Genomic DNA, 21,339 nt, shown 5'->3' on the forward strand with positions numbered 1-21,339 from the left:
GCTCTCCATACCACTGCATCGTCTTCTACCAACTCACACTCATTCTCACCTATTCTCTCACATACATCCACATACCCTCAAATACATTTACATGTTTCACATAAAGCATAATACACAGAAAGTGCTTATTCCTTTAAAATTGCTATAAAATTACCAAATAAGCAACATAGCATGGACTGATTCTACTTCTGAAATAATAAATTTGTCTGTTACGAATTCCAGGAAAGAAAAAAAGAATTAAGGGTCACATGATTTTTTTAAAGGAGAAATCATGCCTTCTGTAGCCACATTGAAAGAATAATGCAAATATCTGGCTCAATTAAAATAGGCTCCAAAAATAAAGGGAGAAATACAGGTTATATTTTCATATGTACATAAAGTAAATTCATTATTTTTTTAATTAAAGATTTTATTTATTTATTTTTAGAGAGGGGGGAAGGGAGAGAGAAAGACAGGGAGAGAGAGAAACATCAATGTGTGGTTGCCTCTCACGTGGCCCCCACTGGAGATCTAGCCTGCAACCCTGGCATGTACCCTGCCTGGGAATAGAACTGGCAACCCTTTGTTCTGCAGCCCACACTCAATCCACTGAGCTACATCAGCCAGGGCATAAATTCAGTATTTTAATGAAGACATAAATATATCTCCCTAAGGATCAATTCAAAACAGGACTCATTAGCCAGCATGTTTAACACCAGCCCCACCCCTCACCTAGTCAAGCCAGCAACGCTCACTGGTAACATTACGGAAGGAGGGCACCTGAGCAGCACATAGTCATCATGGACAAGGATGGGCACAGAAAGTCAGAACAGGAAGGTGTGGCTTTTTTACTGGATTCCAGCCCTTAGAGTCTATGGTTCTGGGCTACAGTTACCTCCAAAAGCAGACCCTGACTCTCCAATTGTATATATAAAAAAAAGTGTGAATCAGCCAAGTAAAATCTTTCTTGGAATAAATAAAATATAAGCCCACTGGGAGGAAGGCAGCAGGTTGGCTCAGACAAATTAGTATGCCCAGATATGCAGTGTCCAGGAATGGGAGAACAGGCCAGCCAGGGCATGTGAAAAAGAGGAGTGCAATTCAGGGAGGCCAGGGCTGCTATTAACTCTACAAACCGCAAAGGCAATAAGGGCCTACACAGTGGAAAAGCAGGGAAAAGAAAGTGAAGGTTAACATTGACCTATACAGTCTATTTTTTCCAGAAAGGGCTCTGGAATTCATTTTCAATGGTCCATGCTTGAATTGAAATGCTTCTCAATACTTTGTGTAAAATATTAATATAGCATATAGAAACAGTGGCTCTAGGATATCTCTGAACACAAATTAAGTAAATTAAATTTTTATAAGCCGACAGCAAAACCTGTATCTCAGATACTAATGTTTACCTTGAGGCTCAACCATTAACAACTTCTAAAATCCTTTAAAGTACAGACTACTTAGAGTTGAGGGTAGAGGAATCCTGTTACTAATTTTGAAAAGGCAACTTTTATATTTTTGTAATAATAACTTTTTTGACTAGTGTGGACTTTCCATGTGTAATGGAATGGATTCTGAAGTCCTGCCAGACTACTCAAGATGACTTCCAAAATGCCAAAACATGAGCTTTCTGTAATAAATAACCTATCACATGTACATCTCAAATTAGAAAACTGGGAAGAAAACATGTGGTTTCAGTGCCAAAGTAGAGATTACAAAAGCCTGCCCATCCGACGGGGATGTCCAACCTTTTGGCATCTCTGGGCCACACTAAAAGAAGAAGAGTTGTCTTGGGCCACACATTAAATACACAAGCACTAATAAAAACAAAAAAAATCTCGTAATGTTTTAAGTAAATTTTACAATTTTCTGTTGGGCTGCATCCATAAGCTACATGTAGCCCACAGGCCACAGGTTAGACTCCCTTGCTTGTACCCCACCCCACACTTCACCCCCATTTGCTTTTTTTAGTCCCTTATAGAACAAACACTGGTCCAGGTGCAGATGCTTAATTCACAAGGAATGCAGAGAACATAAAAATGACTGTAGGTTTGGCTGCTGGTAATCCCCCAGGCTGCTCACCATTGGAAGTAGTGCTGGAGGCCACGGCTTTCTCACTGACATCTGTTCGAGTGGAGCATTTCACTACAGAACTCTCGACTTTTTTCTTCTCAGTGGTCGGGGAGCTGTGGGACTGGGCCTCCATGATGCCTTCTCATTACTTCAGCTCTCTGGTACCAGGAACACCTACATAACACAACAACGCCATCAACTTCAAATAAGAGTGGAAAAAATCTCACTCAAAAGCACTTCGCCTGTCACCTGAGGAGGTGCCTACAGCTTTAGCAAATTCAAAACCTAAAAGAGCCTTCCCTACATGTTTTCTTGCAAAAATGCCTCCAAGTTTTATTAACAAGCCAGTCACATTCTGTCTGCATGTGCAAAAGAAGAACAGAGGACAATGTATATAATGTGAGACTTGTCCCAAATTCCTACTAGGCATTTGTTATTAAATGGTCTAAATATCTCAATTTATAGCTGTGTTTATAGTGTGAAGCCCAAGTAGTCACACAATACTCTTTTAAGCCACATCTACAAATGTCTCTTCAGGTGGCCAACTTTATAGAAAGGGGCATTAGGACAACTTTCCAAGCAGGAGAAGGTTTTTAATTAATTAGATGTTTTAAAGAGCATGCAACAATTTCTCCAAACCAAGCCCTACACAAAATTCTGAATCAGAGGATAATCTGGATAAAGAAGCCAGTGATTTTTGCTTCCTCTCACTGAAATATCTTAATTGCAATATTCCTCTTAATCCTAATTTATTAAATAAACTAATTTCTTTAAGCTTTCTTAAAACTTATGACCATTTCAAGTTCTATTTTTTAAACAAAGTTACTAGAACAACACACTCACAATCCTACAGAAAGTCAAAAGTCTACCAATAGCAAAGACTGAAACCACTCAAGAAATATTAAAACTCTGCTAAAAGCAAGTTCTGTTACTTCACTTTTCACTGGCTTCATTCATGTGATAATCACCCTAACTCATCATTCATCAATTTTCACTTTATTTTTTTGCAGTCATGCTATACACCCATAAAGACTACAGGGAAAGATGACAAGTACCCTCTCTGGAATGTTTTCTTCAAGCTATCTGGATTATAACATTCATGGTGGGCATTTCTTCAGTTGAATCATCTTCCTTCTTTTCTACATTTAGCAGATAAAGCCACTGTGTTCAATCGAAACAACAATTAATGTACTAAAATAAGCAACTGTTTAACCAACTAAAAGAGTTAAAATGTCAGATGAAATATTTTTAGTTATCCTTAACTGAGATTTGCAAGAGAACAGCATATTCTTTCTTTATTATATAAGAAATCTGGAATTCAAGTAACTATAAAAGCTTAAGACCCAAAGGCACTGTAGTACTAGCTTTTCCACTAACTTCCATTTCTTTTCCTTGATTATCCAGTGTCATTCACTGTAAAACACAAAAGCTATTGAAGAACGAACACCTTTTCTGGAATAAAAAAGAAAAAAATAGGCACAAAGTTAAATTTACATATCAAGTATAAGATCCACTCCAAATTCAGAAACATCCTTCAAAAAGCCAGTGTGAAGGAGCTCAGAATGTCTTTTCTCAGAGCTGCTACACTGTACAAGTTCAGTGTGAGGCCTTGTTTCTGGCTACCTGAATGGAATTGTTCAGTGCCTGTTTTCTCATCTGTCACATGACAGAATCAAACAGTGGGAGTTAACCTTGGGGGAAAGGGGTACAGTCCTCTTTAAGAATATGTTAAAAGTTATGGAGCTTCTCCCTAGAAGAATATCCTTAAACACAAAAGTGTACATTTAATTTCAGAGGGAACATAGGCCCTCCAAACGTTTCCATGAATCAGGATAAAGAACCCTTGAGGGGAAAATTTTCAATGGCCCTTTCTAGCTCTAACAATCTCTGAATGATTCTTTAATTTTTTAATACCACCCAAAACTGATTTAAACATCATCTTTAAAATATGCCATGTGATCAATTAATCCCCATCCACAGCACTGTTCATCAGAGTGGCACAGGAACCACCTGATCCAGCACCACCAGAGTTTGTGAAACACTCAGATTATGGGGTCCAATCCCTGGTATTTTGGAGGGTGGCACCAGGGAACCTGCAATGCAACCAGCACTAGTGATTATGAGGCTCACTAAAGCTTGCACACAACTGCTCTACACATTTTTGTTAGCTACTATGTACCCAGTGCAATAGGTACCTACTTAAGTCTTAACTGACTGAATAAAATAATGAGTTAACTGCACCCCAACTAAATTCCAACAGTGTGCATGAGCCTAGCCCAACACCCACCACAGTGATGATCACCTAGTCTGGAATCTTTGCTGAAAGTCCCTCCTCCCTGCAGATAGTAAGCTCCATGAGGACAAGTCCTTAGCTATCTTCCCAGCACTTCATACCCCTAAGAATGTATACTGAGTAAATAAAGGGTATAAAGATGACACCATGACCCAGATTCTACAACGTCTTGAGTCCTAAATGCCATTGGTTTAACTTTATATCTTTTATACCTACAGTGTTTCTTTGAAAACTGGCAAATTACATAAAAACTAAAAACTTTAACAGGAATATTTAATTAATCAAAACACTCCGTTCTCAACCATTTTGGATAAACAGGCATTTACTATCCTTGTTTCCCTCAAAACACCCAGTTTTATTGGCTGAATATGAATGAATATTAAATTCAAACTGCCAACAGAAATAAGCCAATGGACCAGAAAAACCCATGAAGAGATGGAATTCCTGGTAAGAAGTCAGTCTCTTCCTTATTAAATGGAGCTAATTAACAGTAGTGAAGGACAACTCACCAAAGTTCTTTGACAAACTTGGTTTTCGGAGTTGCTGGTTTTTACCCCAAGCAAAGGACTTCATTTTAACAAAGCAATAAACCCTCCAAATATTCGTCACCAGAGAGGGGCTCATGTGAGAAGAGGTAAAGCCCCAGGCACTGACTGAAATCACACTAATTAATGATCATAGAGAATACTAATTCCTATCCTTCACCCCTCCTTTGAAATAAATTTTTTAAAAACAGGCCCTTAGTCACTCAAGAGTGTACCTCCTTTTTCTATTTTGACAACTTATTTTTTGGATCTCATTAGTAAATAACTAATTATTTAAAAGTGTGGCTTGTGTTTAAAACAGGGCTATAAAAATGGCAACTTGCCAAGGCAGACATCTGCTTCCTGTATATCCCTATAAATTATATCAGCTTATTTTACTGATAAAAACACTACTTTTTCCCTGTCAGTTACAAAGGAGAAAGTTTTAACATTCTAGACTCTCACACCTCATCAACACTCTGCACTAAGTTAGTCAGCAGAAAAGAGAATCTGCTTCTAGCTGTCGTGGTGGTGGTTTTTTCATACATTAAGCCAAGTTGAGAAACTCAGTAGTGAGCTGACACACAAAAGCCTGAGGTACAGAAACGACCAGTAAAAATTCCTGATGAAATCCTGAGATATACATAATTGGGGCCATAGCCCACAGTGGTACTTTTAAAACCTGGAATTCCCTAAATGATGAAGTACAATTTATTTAGAATATAGAGATCAAGGGAAACTTTCTGGTTCTGCTTCACTTCAAAGATTTTTCTCTAAGGGAAACGCAAGTTTTTTTAGATGTGACTGAAACGAGACATTTTCGCAACCGCGTGTTCTTACAACTCTACACTGTTCTCCTTCAATCCCTTTCACCACTGAAACATTTCATGCAAGATTTGCTGGCATGCCCCTTGACTTTTTATGCTAGTGGGAAAAAAACTGCAGTTAATGTGAGTCCCAACAACTTGGGTATATTTAAAAAACTGCAACCAAGGAAAACTGTGCTAATAGTGTGTGCCTGCTAAAGCCTAGAGCCTGCTAAAGCACAGATAAATGGAGGAGTAAAGATTCCTTCCTGAAAGTGGTCATGGTTTTTCCCCACTCAACTGGCCCTGAACCTTTTATAATCTTCCTCGAGTTTAAACCCTGGGCACAGTGACTTCCAGACCCCATTTTAAACCCAATCCCTCTCCTATTAGCAACCTGCCTGCAGGTGGGTCTTTTCTGTCTGAATTATAAATGTGAACTTGCTTCGACCTCCTACTGATTGAACTGACCAGATGCCACTGAACAGATGATGCTACAGTGTAGGACTGCACTTGCAAGTCCAAAAAAAAAAAAAAAAAGCAACATTTTCCAAACTCTAAAATTATTGTGGGGACATTTAACACAAAAAGCCTAAGTTGGCACTACCTGTCGAGTTACCACTACTGCCGAAAAAAAAAGAAGAAAAAAAAAAACGTTTATCTTTGCAAAAAAAGTCGATTGCAATCAGGTTTGTCTTAAGTTGTGGAACTGGGTAGTTTTATTCTGAGTGCTGGCCTTTTGCGTGTCCAACCTGAGCTCCCGGCACGTGCTGTCCCTCTGACTGTTCCAGGGTCCCGGTCTTCACACCCTGACCGCTTCTCCACCCGGAGGCCTACCACCGGGTCTCGGCTTTGTGGTCGGGGCTGGACTGAAGCCCCGCGCCGCCGAGTCTCTGCTCCCTTCACGGCCTTGCCCAATGCCGGAGCGAATACGGGTCTGCCTCCTCGAGAACAGCAGGGTGTCAGGGCCGAGGACGAAGAGAGTGCAGGGGGTGCAGGGGGCGGGGGCAGCACCCGGCCCAGTTCCCATCCGCATTCCCGCAGCGATCTTCCTGAAAGTGCAAAACCGAGCAGAATAATCGGGGCCCAGCAGGACCTCTGCAGGCCAAAGTGCCCCTTATCACTTTCATCAAGCTGGTTATCTGCTCCACGGGAATATTCTAATTAGGGTCCCGCAGCATTTCCAGCAGTTAGTTAACCATAGCAGGCCTGCTTTCATTTGCAGGGCTGTTTTATACCAGCTGAATACAGAGGGGCAACTTTCCAGGCACTTTGCAACACCCTCTGTGCTGCACTACAATAAAACACTGGGAACACAGTCTTCAAGAAACCACAGGCGTGTGCTTTACTCACAAAACTTGTAACTCACCATCTATCCATTCACCTGGCCCCCAAATACTGTTTCTTCATTAGCTGCCGTGAATAGATTCAGGTGCTGTGAATGGGTCTGGCACAGGCACATCTCATTGTGTCTCAGGGAGGGAGGACCTCAGTGGAGTTCCAAAGTTCAACCTTAACTATGAAACGTTTTGTAGTAAATCGGGAGCATGAAAAAACAAAATTATGGAAAGGTGCAAAAATCAGCCGTTCCTCTTGCAGGTCTCTGCAGTGAAACCGGGGTCCCTTTTCAAGGACAAACAGAATTCTTTTATCCTGCTTAAAAATTTTAAGAGAAAGCACCAGTACTGAAACCAACATTTAAAATTGTTTGAACTTTAAAACGACTTTCTAATCCAAGGTGAAATGAAAACATTAATCATAAACTGATAATGCATCCTTAGTGAACAGCAGAAATAAGAGTACTTATTTCCCTAATCCAGTTAGTTTATTTTTAAATTGCCTGAATTTGGGCAAAAATTCTGTTTAATTTTTTTTCTTAATGTATTTAAGATTTAATACAACTAAGTTAAAGCCTGATTAACAGTGACCTGATCAGTTTCTGATAAGTTAAAACAGCTACTGCCAATGAGGGACCAGAAAGAGAAGACATTCCAGTAGGCAGAGCAGAGACTTTAACATCACAGTAAGAAATTTTTCTTTGCAATTTAGGAAACTATTGTTCAGGTGGAATAAGGCTTTCCTTGAAAGAAATTGCATTTACTTACACCTGCCTATATGTATATAAATTGAATGGTTTCCCTAATGTGTTAATATTTTTCAAATCCATATGGCACCAGCCTATGTGAGGATTTGAGGGACCTCCCCTGAATCACTGAAGAGTGACATTTCTCTCATACTTTATTATTACAGATTAACTGCTACTTCAAGATGATGCTCTTGGAGAAACCATTTAGGTGAATTTTCTATTAAACAGTTTTACCTTCCTACAGCATTAAAATTTGGTTCTTGAAGAAATAAGTCCTTTAGAAAGAGAAATTTTTTTAAAAATCAAAAAGCACAAACCTAATGCTGATTTTAACTTTGGATCAATTGTGAAAGAGTGAGACTATTTCTCAAAAGTGAGAAATAGTCTTGAGTTTCAATGAACAAAATTTAGATAATTTAAAACATTTCAGTGGATTTCATACAATCATGCATTATAGTTAACCTTTTATAAGTGTCTAGTGTAGTTATTTTCCTTTTGCTAAAAATATATTTTTAAGCTTAAAAACAATTACATATGCATAACATCTGTGACACACAAACAGTTTCTAAGATTTCTAAGGCTTTTTTCTTCTTTCCCTATCTGCATTGCCTTTCTTTCCTGAAAAAAAAAAAAAACAACAAAAAAAACGAGGCTCAACTTCTTAAGTTCTTACTAAAATCATCATGAAGTTTTAATTATACTATTTTTAAATGTACAATTATTTGACCTTTATATATGATTTTTCTCCCTAATCAGGAAAGCCTAAAGCCTTACTTGAAAACAAGAAAGCCACTATATATTCAGGTTGCCATAAGTGATCTCTGGTAGCCTAAAGAGTTCCCCAAGTGTGCTGCCTATTGCTGCCTATTGTTTTGGATCTTTCCTACATTTCTGAAGCTCCTAATCTCCAATAAATAGTATTCAGGATCCATATCCCCAAATAGAATTACCAGAAGGGGAAATAATTACCTGGCTAAGGATTAAGTAATTTGGTTTCAGTAAATTAACTACATCAAAACTTTTAAAGAACCCTGGCTGGCGTAGCTCAGTGGATTGAGCGCGGGCTGCGAACCAAAGTGTCGCAGGTTCGATTCCCAGTCAGGGCACATGCCTGGGTTGCAGGCCAGGTCCCCAGTAACCACACATTGATGTTTCTCTCTCTCTCTCCCTCCCTTCCCTCTCTAAAAATAAATAAAAATAAAATCTTTAAAAAAAACTTTTAAGGAACCTGTATATTAAACTACAACCACTGAAAATCTTATTTGACATAAAGTAATCATTATTGTTATTATAATGAAAATCACAAATGATATTTTGTGTGCCAGTTTTACTTTTCCGCTATGTGTATTTAAAAAAAGATCAGCTAATCTTTCTCTGCTGCCAGTAGTACTTTATGAGAAACATCTGAGGGGAGTATAAGGTGTCTATTTTACAGTTGTTAGCCATTTGAGTTTTGCTAAACTGTAAAACACCAGTCCAGTGTACTTTGGTTAGACTTAGCAGGTAGCACCATGCACAGCAGGTGCCATTAATGAATGTGTAATAATGTGGAGCAAGCTGGCATCCCCACTTTCATAAGGTATGTTGGAGACGGATAATCCTCAGACAGAAAATTAGATCTGTAAGTCAGTTATCAATCCATATCAGCTAAACTCATGAAAACTGTTTCCCTTAAACCCACAAAATCACAAAAATGTAATGAATAATCAAAGGCATCCCTTGTCTCACTTCACTGAGGCTTACAGGAACTGTTTTCACACCTTTTCAGAAAAAAAAAACACACCTAAATTTAAAAATTATTCTTACAGAATTTCCCATAACTTTTGGTTCCTAGAATCATGTGTATTTTTACAAGCAAGCATAAGATGGTAGAGCGCATGTTCTATGAAGAGTAATTTACTTTTAAACTATCACAAATATTAGAATAATACTGGTTGAGTATTAAATTCAACTAAAGATATCCCAAAGATATTAATGTATTATTTTACACTTTATCCTCCCAATTTTTAAACTTGTGATTCTTGAACCTTACTTGCACTTTAAAAAGCAAATTTTTCAAAATTTAAGAATCAAAAATTAAGGCTTATTCAGTGAAAAACTAATTCCAGTCCACTAAGCCTATAAACTTGCTTATTCAAAGACATAATTCTTCAGCTATCTTATTTTTCACCTCTCCCCCCAACTCTGCACAAAAATGTCAATATAAACTATACCAAACAGCATACCCTCCCAATGAAACACTTTGGCACACAATTTCATTTGAACAGCCACAGCTTTAACATCAGATGTTGTCCTAATGTGGCATGGCCTAGTCCACTTTTCTGGCCACACCATTTAGGTTTCTATACATTTTAGTTCATTAAGCCTTCATTCTTAAGCTCCTGGCTGAGGTCTCTCTACACACAGATAACTCTCTTTTGTTGTTGTTACTTTTGGGGCTTTTTGGGGGGGTTTTTTGGGGGGGCGGGGTTGTTTGTTTCTACAGATAACTCTCTTGAAACTAAATTCTTTTTTAAAATATCACAAAATGAAATCAATAATAGGGTCAATTGCCTCACTCCTTCATTACTGCAATTTGAGAGTTACTGTTCAACTAAATTGTGATTATTCCATCTCTTTTTTGTAAAAATGAATAGTTTATCATGTAAAGCACTCTGGAATATTGTTAGGTGTTTTATGTAATTTTCAAAAAAAAGTCAAAATGTCTAATGCTAAAAATGTCTACATGAAAATAAGCAAATAAGATATACTGCATTCTGAAGGTATTCCAATAAACAGGTTTCAATAAAATTACATTTATCTCCCATTATTTATGTTGCATAAAAATTACTCAAATATAACAATCAAATGCTTATGTTTAAAACATGATTCTCTTTCTCCCCTCTCCCTTCATCTCTTTCTCTTTCTCTCTCTCTCTCTCTCTCTCTCACACACACACACACACAAACACACACACATTTCCCCTACCCTCCGTAAAAGAAAGGAACCACTAGCTGTGTCAGGCCAATTTACTGCAGGTACAATTTAAATGTACAGTGCATGCCACAAGAAAACCACAGTGTGATGCCAACTGGGCCCTTAAGAAAGTTTTCCCCTAAATCTCTGGAAAGGAGATTTAAAAGAAAGCAGGGATTACATTCAACTATAAGGTAGGGAGGAGACTTACCTCAAACCCAGCCAAGCGGAAATCAGAGCAGTAATTCTACAAGTCAACAGAGTACACTTTCTGAAGCTATAATGGTGTGAAGAAGTGCTGGGCAGCATGGCCTGAAGGCAGCACTAATACACTGATGACTAATGGCTGGGCTGGGGCAGACAATGAATTTGGGGATTGAAAACTAACAGAAACCATGCAGTACTTTGACAAATGGGCTTTCACAATTTCATTCATTGAATAACCTTTAAGCACAAAATTGGCTCTAGTTCTCTTGGGAATTACATGACATGTTGTTGGATGATGATGTAAGTATTTTCTTTTTTAATTATGACTCTTATGCAAAATGCAAAAGCACCATATAGGAGGACACAACTATAGATACTGCAAATACAGATGTGGAGCTCAATACAATACTGCCTTTTCAGGAGGGGGCTGAAATGTTCCAGTGCTACCTTATTAACTATGTAATGGCTTGTTCATTCACTTTCTTTAGAGAGCCATAGATTTTCTGGGACATTTTGTCCAGTTAAAATATATATATGTACACACACAAAACATAAAAATACTTTCATATTAAAAAAATAACTAAAAGTGATTATGAGATGTTGTACTTAAATGCAATGCATTTATAAGTGGAAAAAGTCTAATTTTAAGGGGAGAGGAAAAGGAAATGTGCTTTAAAACAACTGCAGTGCCACGTAGTTTGCAATGAAATGCACTTACAAACACATTTAACATCTAATTTCTTTCAAGAAGCTCCCCTCCTTCATCCCCACATAACTAGCCCATTGATTTAAAAATAGTAATTTTGGCAATTTTTAAAGAGAGAATGAAGTATTTCAACCATCTCTAAATTAACAAACACCACTTACTCCAGACAGCACTGCCTTTAGCAGCTCCTAAAAACTTAAGAAAAGGATCTTAAAACAGGAAGCTTAGTGAGCTCATAAAACTGTTGTTGGAGCCAGGAACACGTAGCATATTTAATCTGCAAACTGTGAGAGTCTACAGTGATTTCAGCAAGATCTGAGGCATGCCCTTAAGGTTTGCTGGGATCTGGGATTAGGGGGTTGATAAGAACCTCTACTGCCCATGGACATGTTTTTCTTCTGCAGTTAAACACAAATGCATAGAGACATTTGACTGCTGCTTGGCATTACTGCTGAAGTTATATAAAAGCTTTGCAGCTCCTTTTGCTGTCAATATATCAAAGTTTTTTTTTAAAAGCATCAAAGTGTGAAATTTCATTTAAAGTCTTCACCGGTCTACAGCTCTATTTCACAGGCCCATCAAATAAAAGTAAAAATGAAAAAATACACTGAAAGTACTTGGGAAAGTTTGCAGCGGTACCCCTGCCCTGTTGTTGTTTATTCTGTCTCCCTTTATTTGCTTTGAAAGTAGAACAAATCATTTTTTATCTAGAAAAATTACAACACAAAGTAAAGGACAGCATCTTCTACTAGACTTTAATTAAAAGACAACGTGAAGTCATTATTAGAGTGGAATCTTTTGCTTAACATATTAAATACGCACACACTTCCTCTATAGTCTTCTCTGCATTTTAATTGCCTCTCATATATAAGTTGGCAGAAAATTTCTTGAATCTTCCAAAATAAATCAGATTGACTATAGAATACAAATGCCAGCAAAACTAAAACCTCCTTCAAAGAATTCTTTAGCTGGGGATTTACAACAATTGCATAAAGAAGAAACGTCTGACTTTTAAGATAATCTACTATAGTCTAAAAGCATTAACATTCCATTGCTAAGGTTTTCTTGAGGATTTCATGACTCATTGGTTCACTTTTCCTTCAAGACTGTTTTTTTCTAGTAAATTACTGTCCAATAAGTGAGTGCACAGAATAATGATCATTAAATTGCTTCCTTTCATAAACTCCCAAACCTTATCTTCCAAAAAAGGGGGGAGGAGGACCTTTGAAAGTAGAACAAATCATTTTTTATTTAGAAAAATTACAACACAAAGTAAAGGACAGTATCTTACTAAGGAGGACCTTAGTAAGATACCTTACAGAGAAGGAAGGACCTCTGGCTAGGTAAGCAAAGAAGTCTGAACCCCTACAGCATGCAGGTAATTAAGAAAACTGGCCTAGAAATAAAGGAAAGTTCAACTTTTAGGCGTGAGCATCAAATTGATAAATTAATGATTCATTAAATAAGTAATGCAATAACTCAGCAGAGCCATTTTTCACCAGTACTCATTTTCTCATCATTTCTGTGTGTAGTTCTTTGCAAACCAGTCATACAACAAAATGTGTTTATCCCAGTCTTCAATCAAGGAATACAAACACATTAAAGATACCAGGAATTGGTAGGAATCCGAGTTGGACCAACTAACCTATGAATAATAATATAATCTATCTATACCTTTAGTAACCAACTTAAAAATCAATGTCCCAAAAGGCATATTTTGTGATGGCAAAACTTTGGTTCCTCTCAGTGTGATGGATGGCCATCCATTCATCTATACCTTTTAAAATGTTTCACAAGACATCTCTCACACTGGAATCATTAAGGCACCTTAAACCAAAGCTTCCCTAGGCTGACTTTAAGAATTATATACCCTGAAAGGAGACCCCCTTAAGCAGGAAGTTTCTAATTAAATAGCTTTTACTATAAGTTAACTCTTCTCTGTAAGTATGCTGTTACAACTAATTTATATGTTTTTTCATATTTGTTTTAGGTTTGACTATAGTCTAACCGGCCAAAGTGTTTATTCACCAGGCTGTTAAGACCAATATTTCCTAACATAAACAAATTCCTTAGATACTTCATACAGTTTACATTAAGACTGATCACCAATGCCTTAGTATATCCCCACAACTGAAATACTGTTATGCTTTAGAAAAAAATGAAGAGATTTTGAGGTTATTTCACTCCTAAAAAACGGCATTTTCCTTTCAAAATAATCTTGACACATGTAATTAAGAAACTGTCAGACTATTATTAATTTTTAATTTACAACCTAAATGAAATAATTACAGGAATCAATCAATAAGGCACCTATTCAAATTATAGAGCAATTACATAAATACTCAAAATTAATACTTTAGGCCAATTCTTGAAGATTTCAGTCTCTAATATGCTAAGACTCAAACAACACAATAAGTGTAACATGGGAAGAATGAATAGTCCCTGCTTTAAATAGACTGAAATGTAATCATTACTGTTGGCCAAGGCAGAGCACCTCCATCACCAGCCATGCCCAACCTAGTCAAGTTGCAACTCTTTTTAAAAGTTAATTTATTTTCAACCAGACACATATTTCAGGGATCTAAAAAACTACCTCATCCAGACTCTGTACAAAATCACATGTAGGGGGAAAGCCTAATTATTGTGAATTCCCAGCAAAGTGCTCTGGAAAGATGAATTGGAGAGAAGGAAAGGAAAAGGAGAGCAGAAAGTGTTCTTTTAGAACTAATAATACTAGTCAGGCTAATGAACACTACCTTTCTTTGCACAGTGGCTGGCCATCCATCACACTGAGAGGAACCAAAGTTTTGCCATCACAAAATATGCCTTTTGGGACACTGATTTTTAAGTTGGTTACTAAGAAATGAAAGACTCAGAACTTTAGGCCCTCCCACCTGCCTGCCTAAATGCATTCAGACAGAAAAAAGAAAATTGCTTAAAGGATGGAACTTCACCATAGAATCATAAATTAAATGCAGCAGACAGGAAGAAATACAGCAAAGTGTTTTTTGGATATCCCCCTATGTATAATTGTTCTGGGGTGGCCCAGCAAGAATTTGTTTACCACATGTTTGCTTTTTCTCATCTACCTGTAAATTGCCTACTTTCCCTCTGAAATCTCAGACCCCTGCCTCCCTCTCTTTTGTACAGAATGCCATATAAACCCCAACTATCCAATGACTCCTTAGGTCTCCTATCTTTCTTAAGGCAACCCTATAAATACATCTGAAATAAATTTGGACATTTTCTCCTGTTAATCTGCCTGATGTTAATTTGATCACTAGCCCAGCTAAAATAACTTAGAAGATGGAAGGAAAAATTATGTTTTGTGTCCCCAAACCTCCGACTAAAGGGCTCTTTGACTTGGGGATGCGGACAGCCCATCATTTCAAACTGAAATGGCAGCTGGAAAATGTGGAACAGCTGGCAAAGAGCTGGGAGAAAATGTTTTACATAAATACATGTGCATATAAACTGGCAGAGGGCCACAAGCTCTGTGCCCAAGGCCAGAATCTACTCAGCATTACAAACCAGGGAGATGAGAAGATCGGGACAGGAGAACTGCAAGGAGGATGCCTTCTTAAGCCTCTTGCTACAAGGAGTCGGCAAAGGAAGGCTGGGTTCAGCCTCTCTACGGCATCTCCAGAAGCAGGTGCAATCAAAGTTCAGGGGAGGATAAAAGCCCCGGGTATACAGCAGTGCTTTGGCATCTGGCAATCTACTTAAAAGTCGCTTCACAAAAGTCTCCAAGTTTAGGGTAAATATTTACTCCCTCTTCACCTTCTCCGGCCTATTTTCCCTCCTAACTCAAAAAAGTAACTATCCCCTAAAAAGTGGTTATGCTCTGCAAAAATACAGACTAAGTGATTATTGCAGGGGCCACCATTACCCACACCCCCACACTTACTCCCTGCAGCTCCTAACACATTTACTTGTTTTCTTTGAGTGTGTGTGTATGTGTATGTGCTGCCCCTAAAAAGGAAAAGAAATGAAAGAATCCCAAATCATACACAGATGGTACAACTTTCACTTTTCCTCTATTACTTCGGAGGCGCGTCTCTCCCAGAGAGTACACTGCTCCCCCGCCTTCCGAAAGGAGGCGCAGGCTGGAGGAAGCCGCGCAGCAGCGAGTCCCGCTCGAACCCGCCAGCCACCCGCCGGTCACTCGCCGCGCCCGGCACCCCAGCGGGATGCAACTGTGCGCAGGCAGGCGCCCGAGCTTTGGGGCCTAATGTAGTTCATTTACACCCTTTAAGTGGAGAGAGGGGGTGAGAGGCGCCGTCGCCACTGCTGCAAACTTCTTCCCCCTCTGGGATATGCAATTCTCCAGTCAGTCTCCGGAAGGCCGAGGGGCCAGACACTTGGAAAGGGAGCTTCAAGGAGGAAGCAGCAAATGAAAGCCTTGCTCTGACGCCTTAACCGTTGCTCTCTAAAGGGGGGCACCTCTGACAGCCATTTTCACTTCCTGTTCCCCACCCATAAGGGACCCCCCTCTCGACCTGGTAGCGCTGGCGCAGCCACAGGAGCCGGCTGCCCCACGCTGGGCCAACGAAACAAAGAACTTCGGGCGGGACGTACCTGCGGCGGCAGCGGCGGCGGCTGTCAAGTCCCCTAACTTCCCACAGACCTGCGCCCGGAAAGCAGGCGAGGGGCTCCCGGCTCCACGAGGCACAAGCCGCTCTGGCTACAGCAAGCAATGGAGCTGGGCGCAGGGAGCAGGAGCCACCCGCGTAGTGCGACCCGGGCGGCCGCGGGTAGAGCAACTCGGGGCGGTGAGTGTGAGCGACCGCGAGTGTGCAAGAGCGCCGGTGGCGCAGCCCCAACCAGCTCCCTCCCGTTCTTGGAGCCCCGGCAGCGGTTTCAGGGATCGTGTAATCCGATCCCTTCTGACTCACAGGCCCTGAGTGACAGTTCTGATTTGGTTAACCCACGGAGGGAGGAAAAAAAGAAAGAAAACCCCCACCGTACGCCTCTCCCGGTATCCAATCGACTTTCTCGAAGAAAGTCCCATCTCGGCCAGGAGACCCGAGCCGGTGACGGAGCCCCCCGTCCGGGCCCAGTGCAGCCCGCGAAACTCACGCGGTGTAAAACTTGTCCCTCGGTTGTGCGTGTCCCTCCCTCAAGCTCCCTCCTTCCATGCTCTCTTCTTCCTCCGCCTCCAGACTGTGCTCCTCCTCCCCAAGTTTTAACAGATGTTGCGGGACTCTCCCCTCACCCTCGCGCTCCCTTTCCCTCCACCCATACCCCTGCCCAGTACCTTTTCTTTCCGCCACTCTCCTATGTGGAGGGTACGCGCAGAGCTGCTGGCTGCCTGCCACCGCAGGGGGCGAAGTTGGAAAAACTTGGAGCGAGGCTCGCCTTACTTTTGCTTTCTCGCTCCTTCTAAGCCGTGCCTTCTCCCCGCGTCCGCGTCCGGAGCGGATCTCGGCTGTGCCGCGGACCGTGCTGGCGAGGAGGCGGGGCGCAGCGCGAGTCTTGGGCAGAGGGGAGCCCAGAAAAACCGGACCTACGGGCGCGCTCCCTCTTTCCCCACCACCCCCGCTCCCCAGCCCGCCCGCCCGCCCGCCTCCTCTGTCTCCTCGGCCTTTGCTTCTCTCCAGTCCTCACAGGGACACATTCAGGCCTGCTCCTCCTCTTCCCTCTCCTTGACCCTGCGCCCGCTCGGCGCGCCGAGGCCCCACCCACCGGGAGTGGAGAAGGGGGCCCCGGCATGATGTCACGGCCATCCTCCCCGCCTTTGCTCGCAGCGCCTGGGCGCCCTCCTGGGCCCCCCACCCCAGCGCCCTGTTCGTTCCGTTCGCTTCACACCCGCCTCTCTGCTTCCCTTTCCCTCGCTCACAGTTTGTGTCCCCTTTATTTTTAAGGCCTCTGAGCCCCCCCCAAATTTGCTCCCCCTCTACTTTTACATTTCCCCAAGCCAACCCTGAAACTCCTTTTCAGCACCAGATGATGCTTTTGAAAGTTCTGGGATTTCCTCTCCGTCGGACTCATCTCCCCTTGGAGCCAAAATCTGGGAAGTGGAAACTCCCACTTACACAGCCTGCTTGTCCCCTTGGGCTACTTTATAAAAACACAAAAACAAAGACCCCGGGTTTGGAGCCTGGACTCGAACGTGGTGTTTTTCCATGAGCGACAAAGTTTCTCTCCGATTTATTTTTCAGTGGCCCGTACTAGTAAAAACCATTTTCCTCCTTCCTCAACCAGGCAGTCCACATTCATCTGTTCCCTTTCAATGTACCCAATCTGGAAACGGAACCTTAAAAGCGGAGTTTGCATGGGGAGGGAGCGGGGAGGAGTCAAAGGAAGACAAAGAAGGAAAGAAAACTCCCGTGGCATTCCAAAATCCATTCTCCTGGGATAAACTAAGCGTCTACTCACCTGCCCCAACACTCCCCCACACCCTACCCCAGCAGTGCTGGGGGCTCTGGGTGTACTTGTGTTGACTGGTTGAGCTTCTTGACTGAAGGTAAGAGAGTGAGGTGCATGAAAGATTAGCTATGATTTGGAGAGCATTTTAACATTCACATATTTTAACTGGGAAATTTTCTTAATGGAATTAATGGTAGTATTCCCTATTTGTTTCCTAGGACGTGTTCCTTACCTCAAATACCCAACCAAAACAGGCTCTGACTTAAGCTTTTATGGTAGAAGTTGTGGAGATAAAGTAAGCCTGAAGGTCCTTTTTAGGTATTTAAGACATCTTTCTACCTCACCCCTCTTAAAAAAAAAGGAGAAGAGGAAGAAGAAGAGGAAGGAGAAGGAGGAGAAAGAAAGAGAGAAAGAAAGAGAGAAAGAAAGAAAGAAAGAAAGAAAGAAAGAAAGAGAAAAAAGAAAGAAAAGAGACCTACCACTTATTGTACAAAACAAGTTTCTCAAGATACAATGGTGGTGGTCCCACTTTCCCCTCACTAACTGGCTTGATTCCCTGACCCCATCTGTGAGATGATGATAGGAAAATCAGGCTGCATACCTCCCAGGTATGAGTTTCCAATGAAATAATGCACGTGCAAGTGTAAAGAGACACAAATGTGTAAGAACTGTTACTATACCTTTGGAACTGCAGATAACTAAAAGCCACTTTTTCCCACATATACTCTTCCAGCATCAGCCATAAGTTTGTTTGTATTCAAGTACTGCTTCTGCCTCAATCAAATGCAAATAATACATCCTGATAGCATCCTTTGTTTACCCAATGGCAAACAATAAATAAAAAGAAAGACAACCAATAAATCAACAACTTGAATAAACTCAGTTTGAATTTTACTTTAAAAAGTCTAATAGCAGGTTTTGGATCATGAAAATCTTGATTCTGTTTTAAAACGAGAACAGTAAAGAAAAAACAGCTAATCTGTCCCCTTATGCTCATAAAATAGCTAAAAACAAAAGGGGGGAATAATGCTGGTGTCTCATGTGTATCCCTGTTTCCTCACCCTACATTCATGACAGAAACTAATAGCTCTCTGGAAGTGGTAAACATATATGTAAGTGGCACATTTTGCAGAAATAACAAAAGGAAAAAACATGGTTTACCTTAGTGTGAGCTAAAGAGTGTCAATCCGTTTTAACACATGAACTCTTTTTTCCCAACAAAATCTTACATGGAATCACAAAACGTAAAAGAGATTTACTTGGATTGCATCTGAAGTAAAGTCTCAGAGCACAGCCCTCTAGCCTTTCACTTGCCACTCACCCCTTTTCTGCAATGGTTCCTGACACACCTCTAAAAATCCAAAAGTCACCCTGAAACTCACTATTGAAACCTCTCTTATAATTATAAAGGGCACTTACAGACTTACAGGGCTCAGAGATTCCCCTACCTCAATGTCTAAAATTCCACCATTATAGATTCATTTATTGCCATATCTCATCAGTTCTGTTCTCAAATGCAAATCTCCTAGGAAATTTTAATATAGTGAATCCCCAAAATGATTATAAGCTTACAAGACTTTTTTTTAGCAACAAAGTAGATGAAGTGGGAGACATAAAGATACTTGTATTAGTTTCTTAGGGCTGCCACAAACTGTGACATAAAACAGAAACCTATTGCCTCACAGTTCTGGAGGCTAGGAGAACAAAATCCAGATTTACATAATCAACCTTACTTTTACACTCCCAGAAAATAATTGCCCTGTCCAAGGGGATGTAATACTTGTCAGCAGGGCCATACTCCCTCTGAAACCTCTAAGAAAGGGTCCTTCCTTGTCCTTTCCCAACTTCTGGTGGTGTCTGTCCATATTTCTTGCCTTGCAGCTGATTCATTCCAACCTATGCCTCTGTAGTCATATAAGCATTCTCCCTTTGTCTCTCCTCTTTGTTTCTCCTCTTAAAGGTGCCAGTCATATTGGCTTAGAAGCTCACTCTACTCCAGTATAACCTCACCTTAACTAAATACATAGGCAACAACCTGTTTGCAAATCAGATCACATTCTGAGGTACCAGGAGTTAAAACTCCTGTTTTTGAGAGGTGGAGACACAATTCAACTCATAACAACACTGAAAGAGATAGAGGAGAATGAGAGATCTGCAACTGAGAGGACAAAGGTTAAGCTGAGAACAAACATCACATGCTCTTCTGTATTTTTTGCCCCCTTATGTGTACTATACATAATGACTCTTCTTGCCTTCACTTACCATTGCAGCTCTTCAATCTTCCTGCACTGTAGTCCCCAATTAATTATTGGGAAATCCCAAGGGGATAATTCCTGTGTACTGATAAAATCCCAGCTGCAAGTGACAAAATTCCAAATCAAATTAGCTTAAGTTAAATTTAAAGTGGGGAGAAGTATTGTTTTTTTGGACTGAGAAGTCCAGCAGTGTGTAGGCAAGCTGCAGGCAAAGCAAGATCCAGGGGCTCAAACAATGCCTCCTGAGCTGTTTCTGTGTTTCAGCTAGGCTTCATTCACCTGTATACAAACTTGCATTAGGCAACCAAGGAAGGTGGTCAGAGGTAGCTGCATTTTACATAATCAACCTTACTTTTACACTCCCAGAAAATAATTCCCCTGTCCAAGGGGATATAATACTTCTCTTGCCAAGGCAAGAGAAATAGTTACACAAAAGGTGCACAATTAACACATGTCCCCTATAAAAAGCCTAAAATGATAGCCACCATTTTCTTTCTCTTTTGTGCTAGTCCCCTCCTGTAAATGCAGGATTGTCACCTTTGCTTCAGTTGCCCATCTTAGGGCTGCCTATTGGAAGGTGATACCTTCAGTCCACCGTGTTCTTGAGTATCCTCAGTGCTATGAAAACACAGTATATCCTATATCCATTTGGGGAGGATTCTTTGGCTCTTTGGAGTTACAGTTGACCACTGGCTCTTCTGGTGTCGATCCTTATGTATGAATATCTAACCAAGTTTCTTTTTGAAAATAGCTCACATTTGTTTAGCAAATTTCTTCCCTTAAGGATTAACACCTCTTCTTTGTTCCCAAACTTAAGATAGTGAAGGCTCTTGTGATATAAATACAAACATTGCCCCCCAACCCCAAAGGGAAGCTTTACTATTAGAACAAGCCTATCTGCTGCATTCTATCTGCATTTATGGTGAGTTATTTCCCAGGAGCCTCCTCTCTCTGGCATGCAAATAGACTCCTTGCAGATGACATAACCAGCCCAACCAACATTTCAAATGTTCCTGAATTACAACAGATAATGCATACTAATGCTGAAACTTGGACCTTTAACATCTTTGTATATATGTATGTCTTTCA

At 40.5% G+C, this 21,339-nt stretch overlaps 1 protein-coding gene across 1 annotated transcript in view; it reads right to left on the reverse strand.

Moving 5' to 3' along the window:
• GLI3 (GLI family zinc finger 3) overlaps positions 1–17,093 on the reverse strand; it is a 284,734-nt gene extending 267,641 nt beyond the window's left edge. The window contains exons 1-2 of the mRNA XM_045827801.1: positions 16,884–17,093; positions 2,059–2,223 (exon numbers count right to left, since the gene is read on the reverse strand). Coding sequence (XP_045683757.1) covers positions 2,059–2,182 — 124 coding nt within the window. The 5' untranslated portion in view covers positions 2,183–2,223; positions 16,884–17,093. The remainder of the gene's footprint in view (positions 1–2,058; positions 2,224–16,883) is intronic.
• Between the last annotated feature and the right edge of the window lie 4,246 nt (positions 17,094–21,339).

This window comes from Phyllostomus hastatus, unplaced genomic scaffold (genome assembly GCF_019186645.2).
Source record: "Phyllostomus hastatus isolate PE091 unplaced genomic scaffold, TTU_PhHast_1.1 phas_scaffold_78, whole genome shotgun sequence".
In the NCBI taxonomy this organism is placed as follows: Eukaryota; Metazoa; Chordata; class Mammalia; order Chiroptera; family Phyllostomidae; genus Phyllostomus; species Phyllostomus hastatus.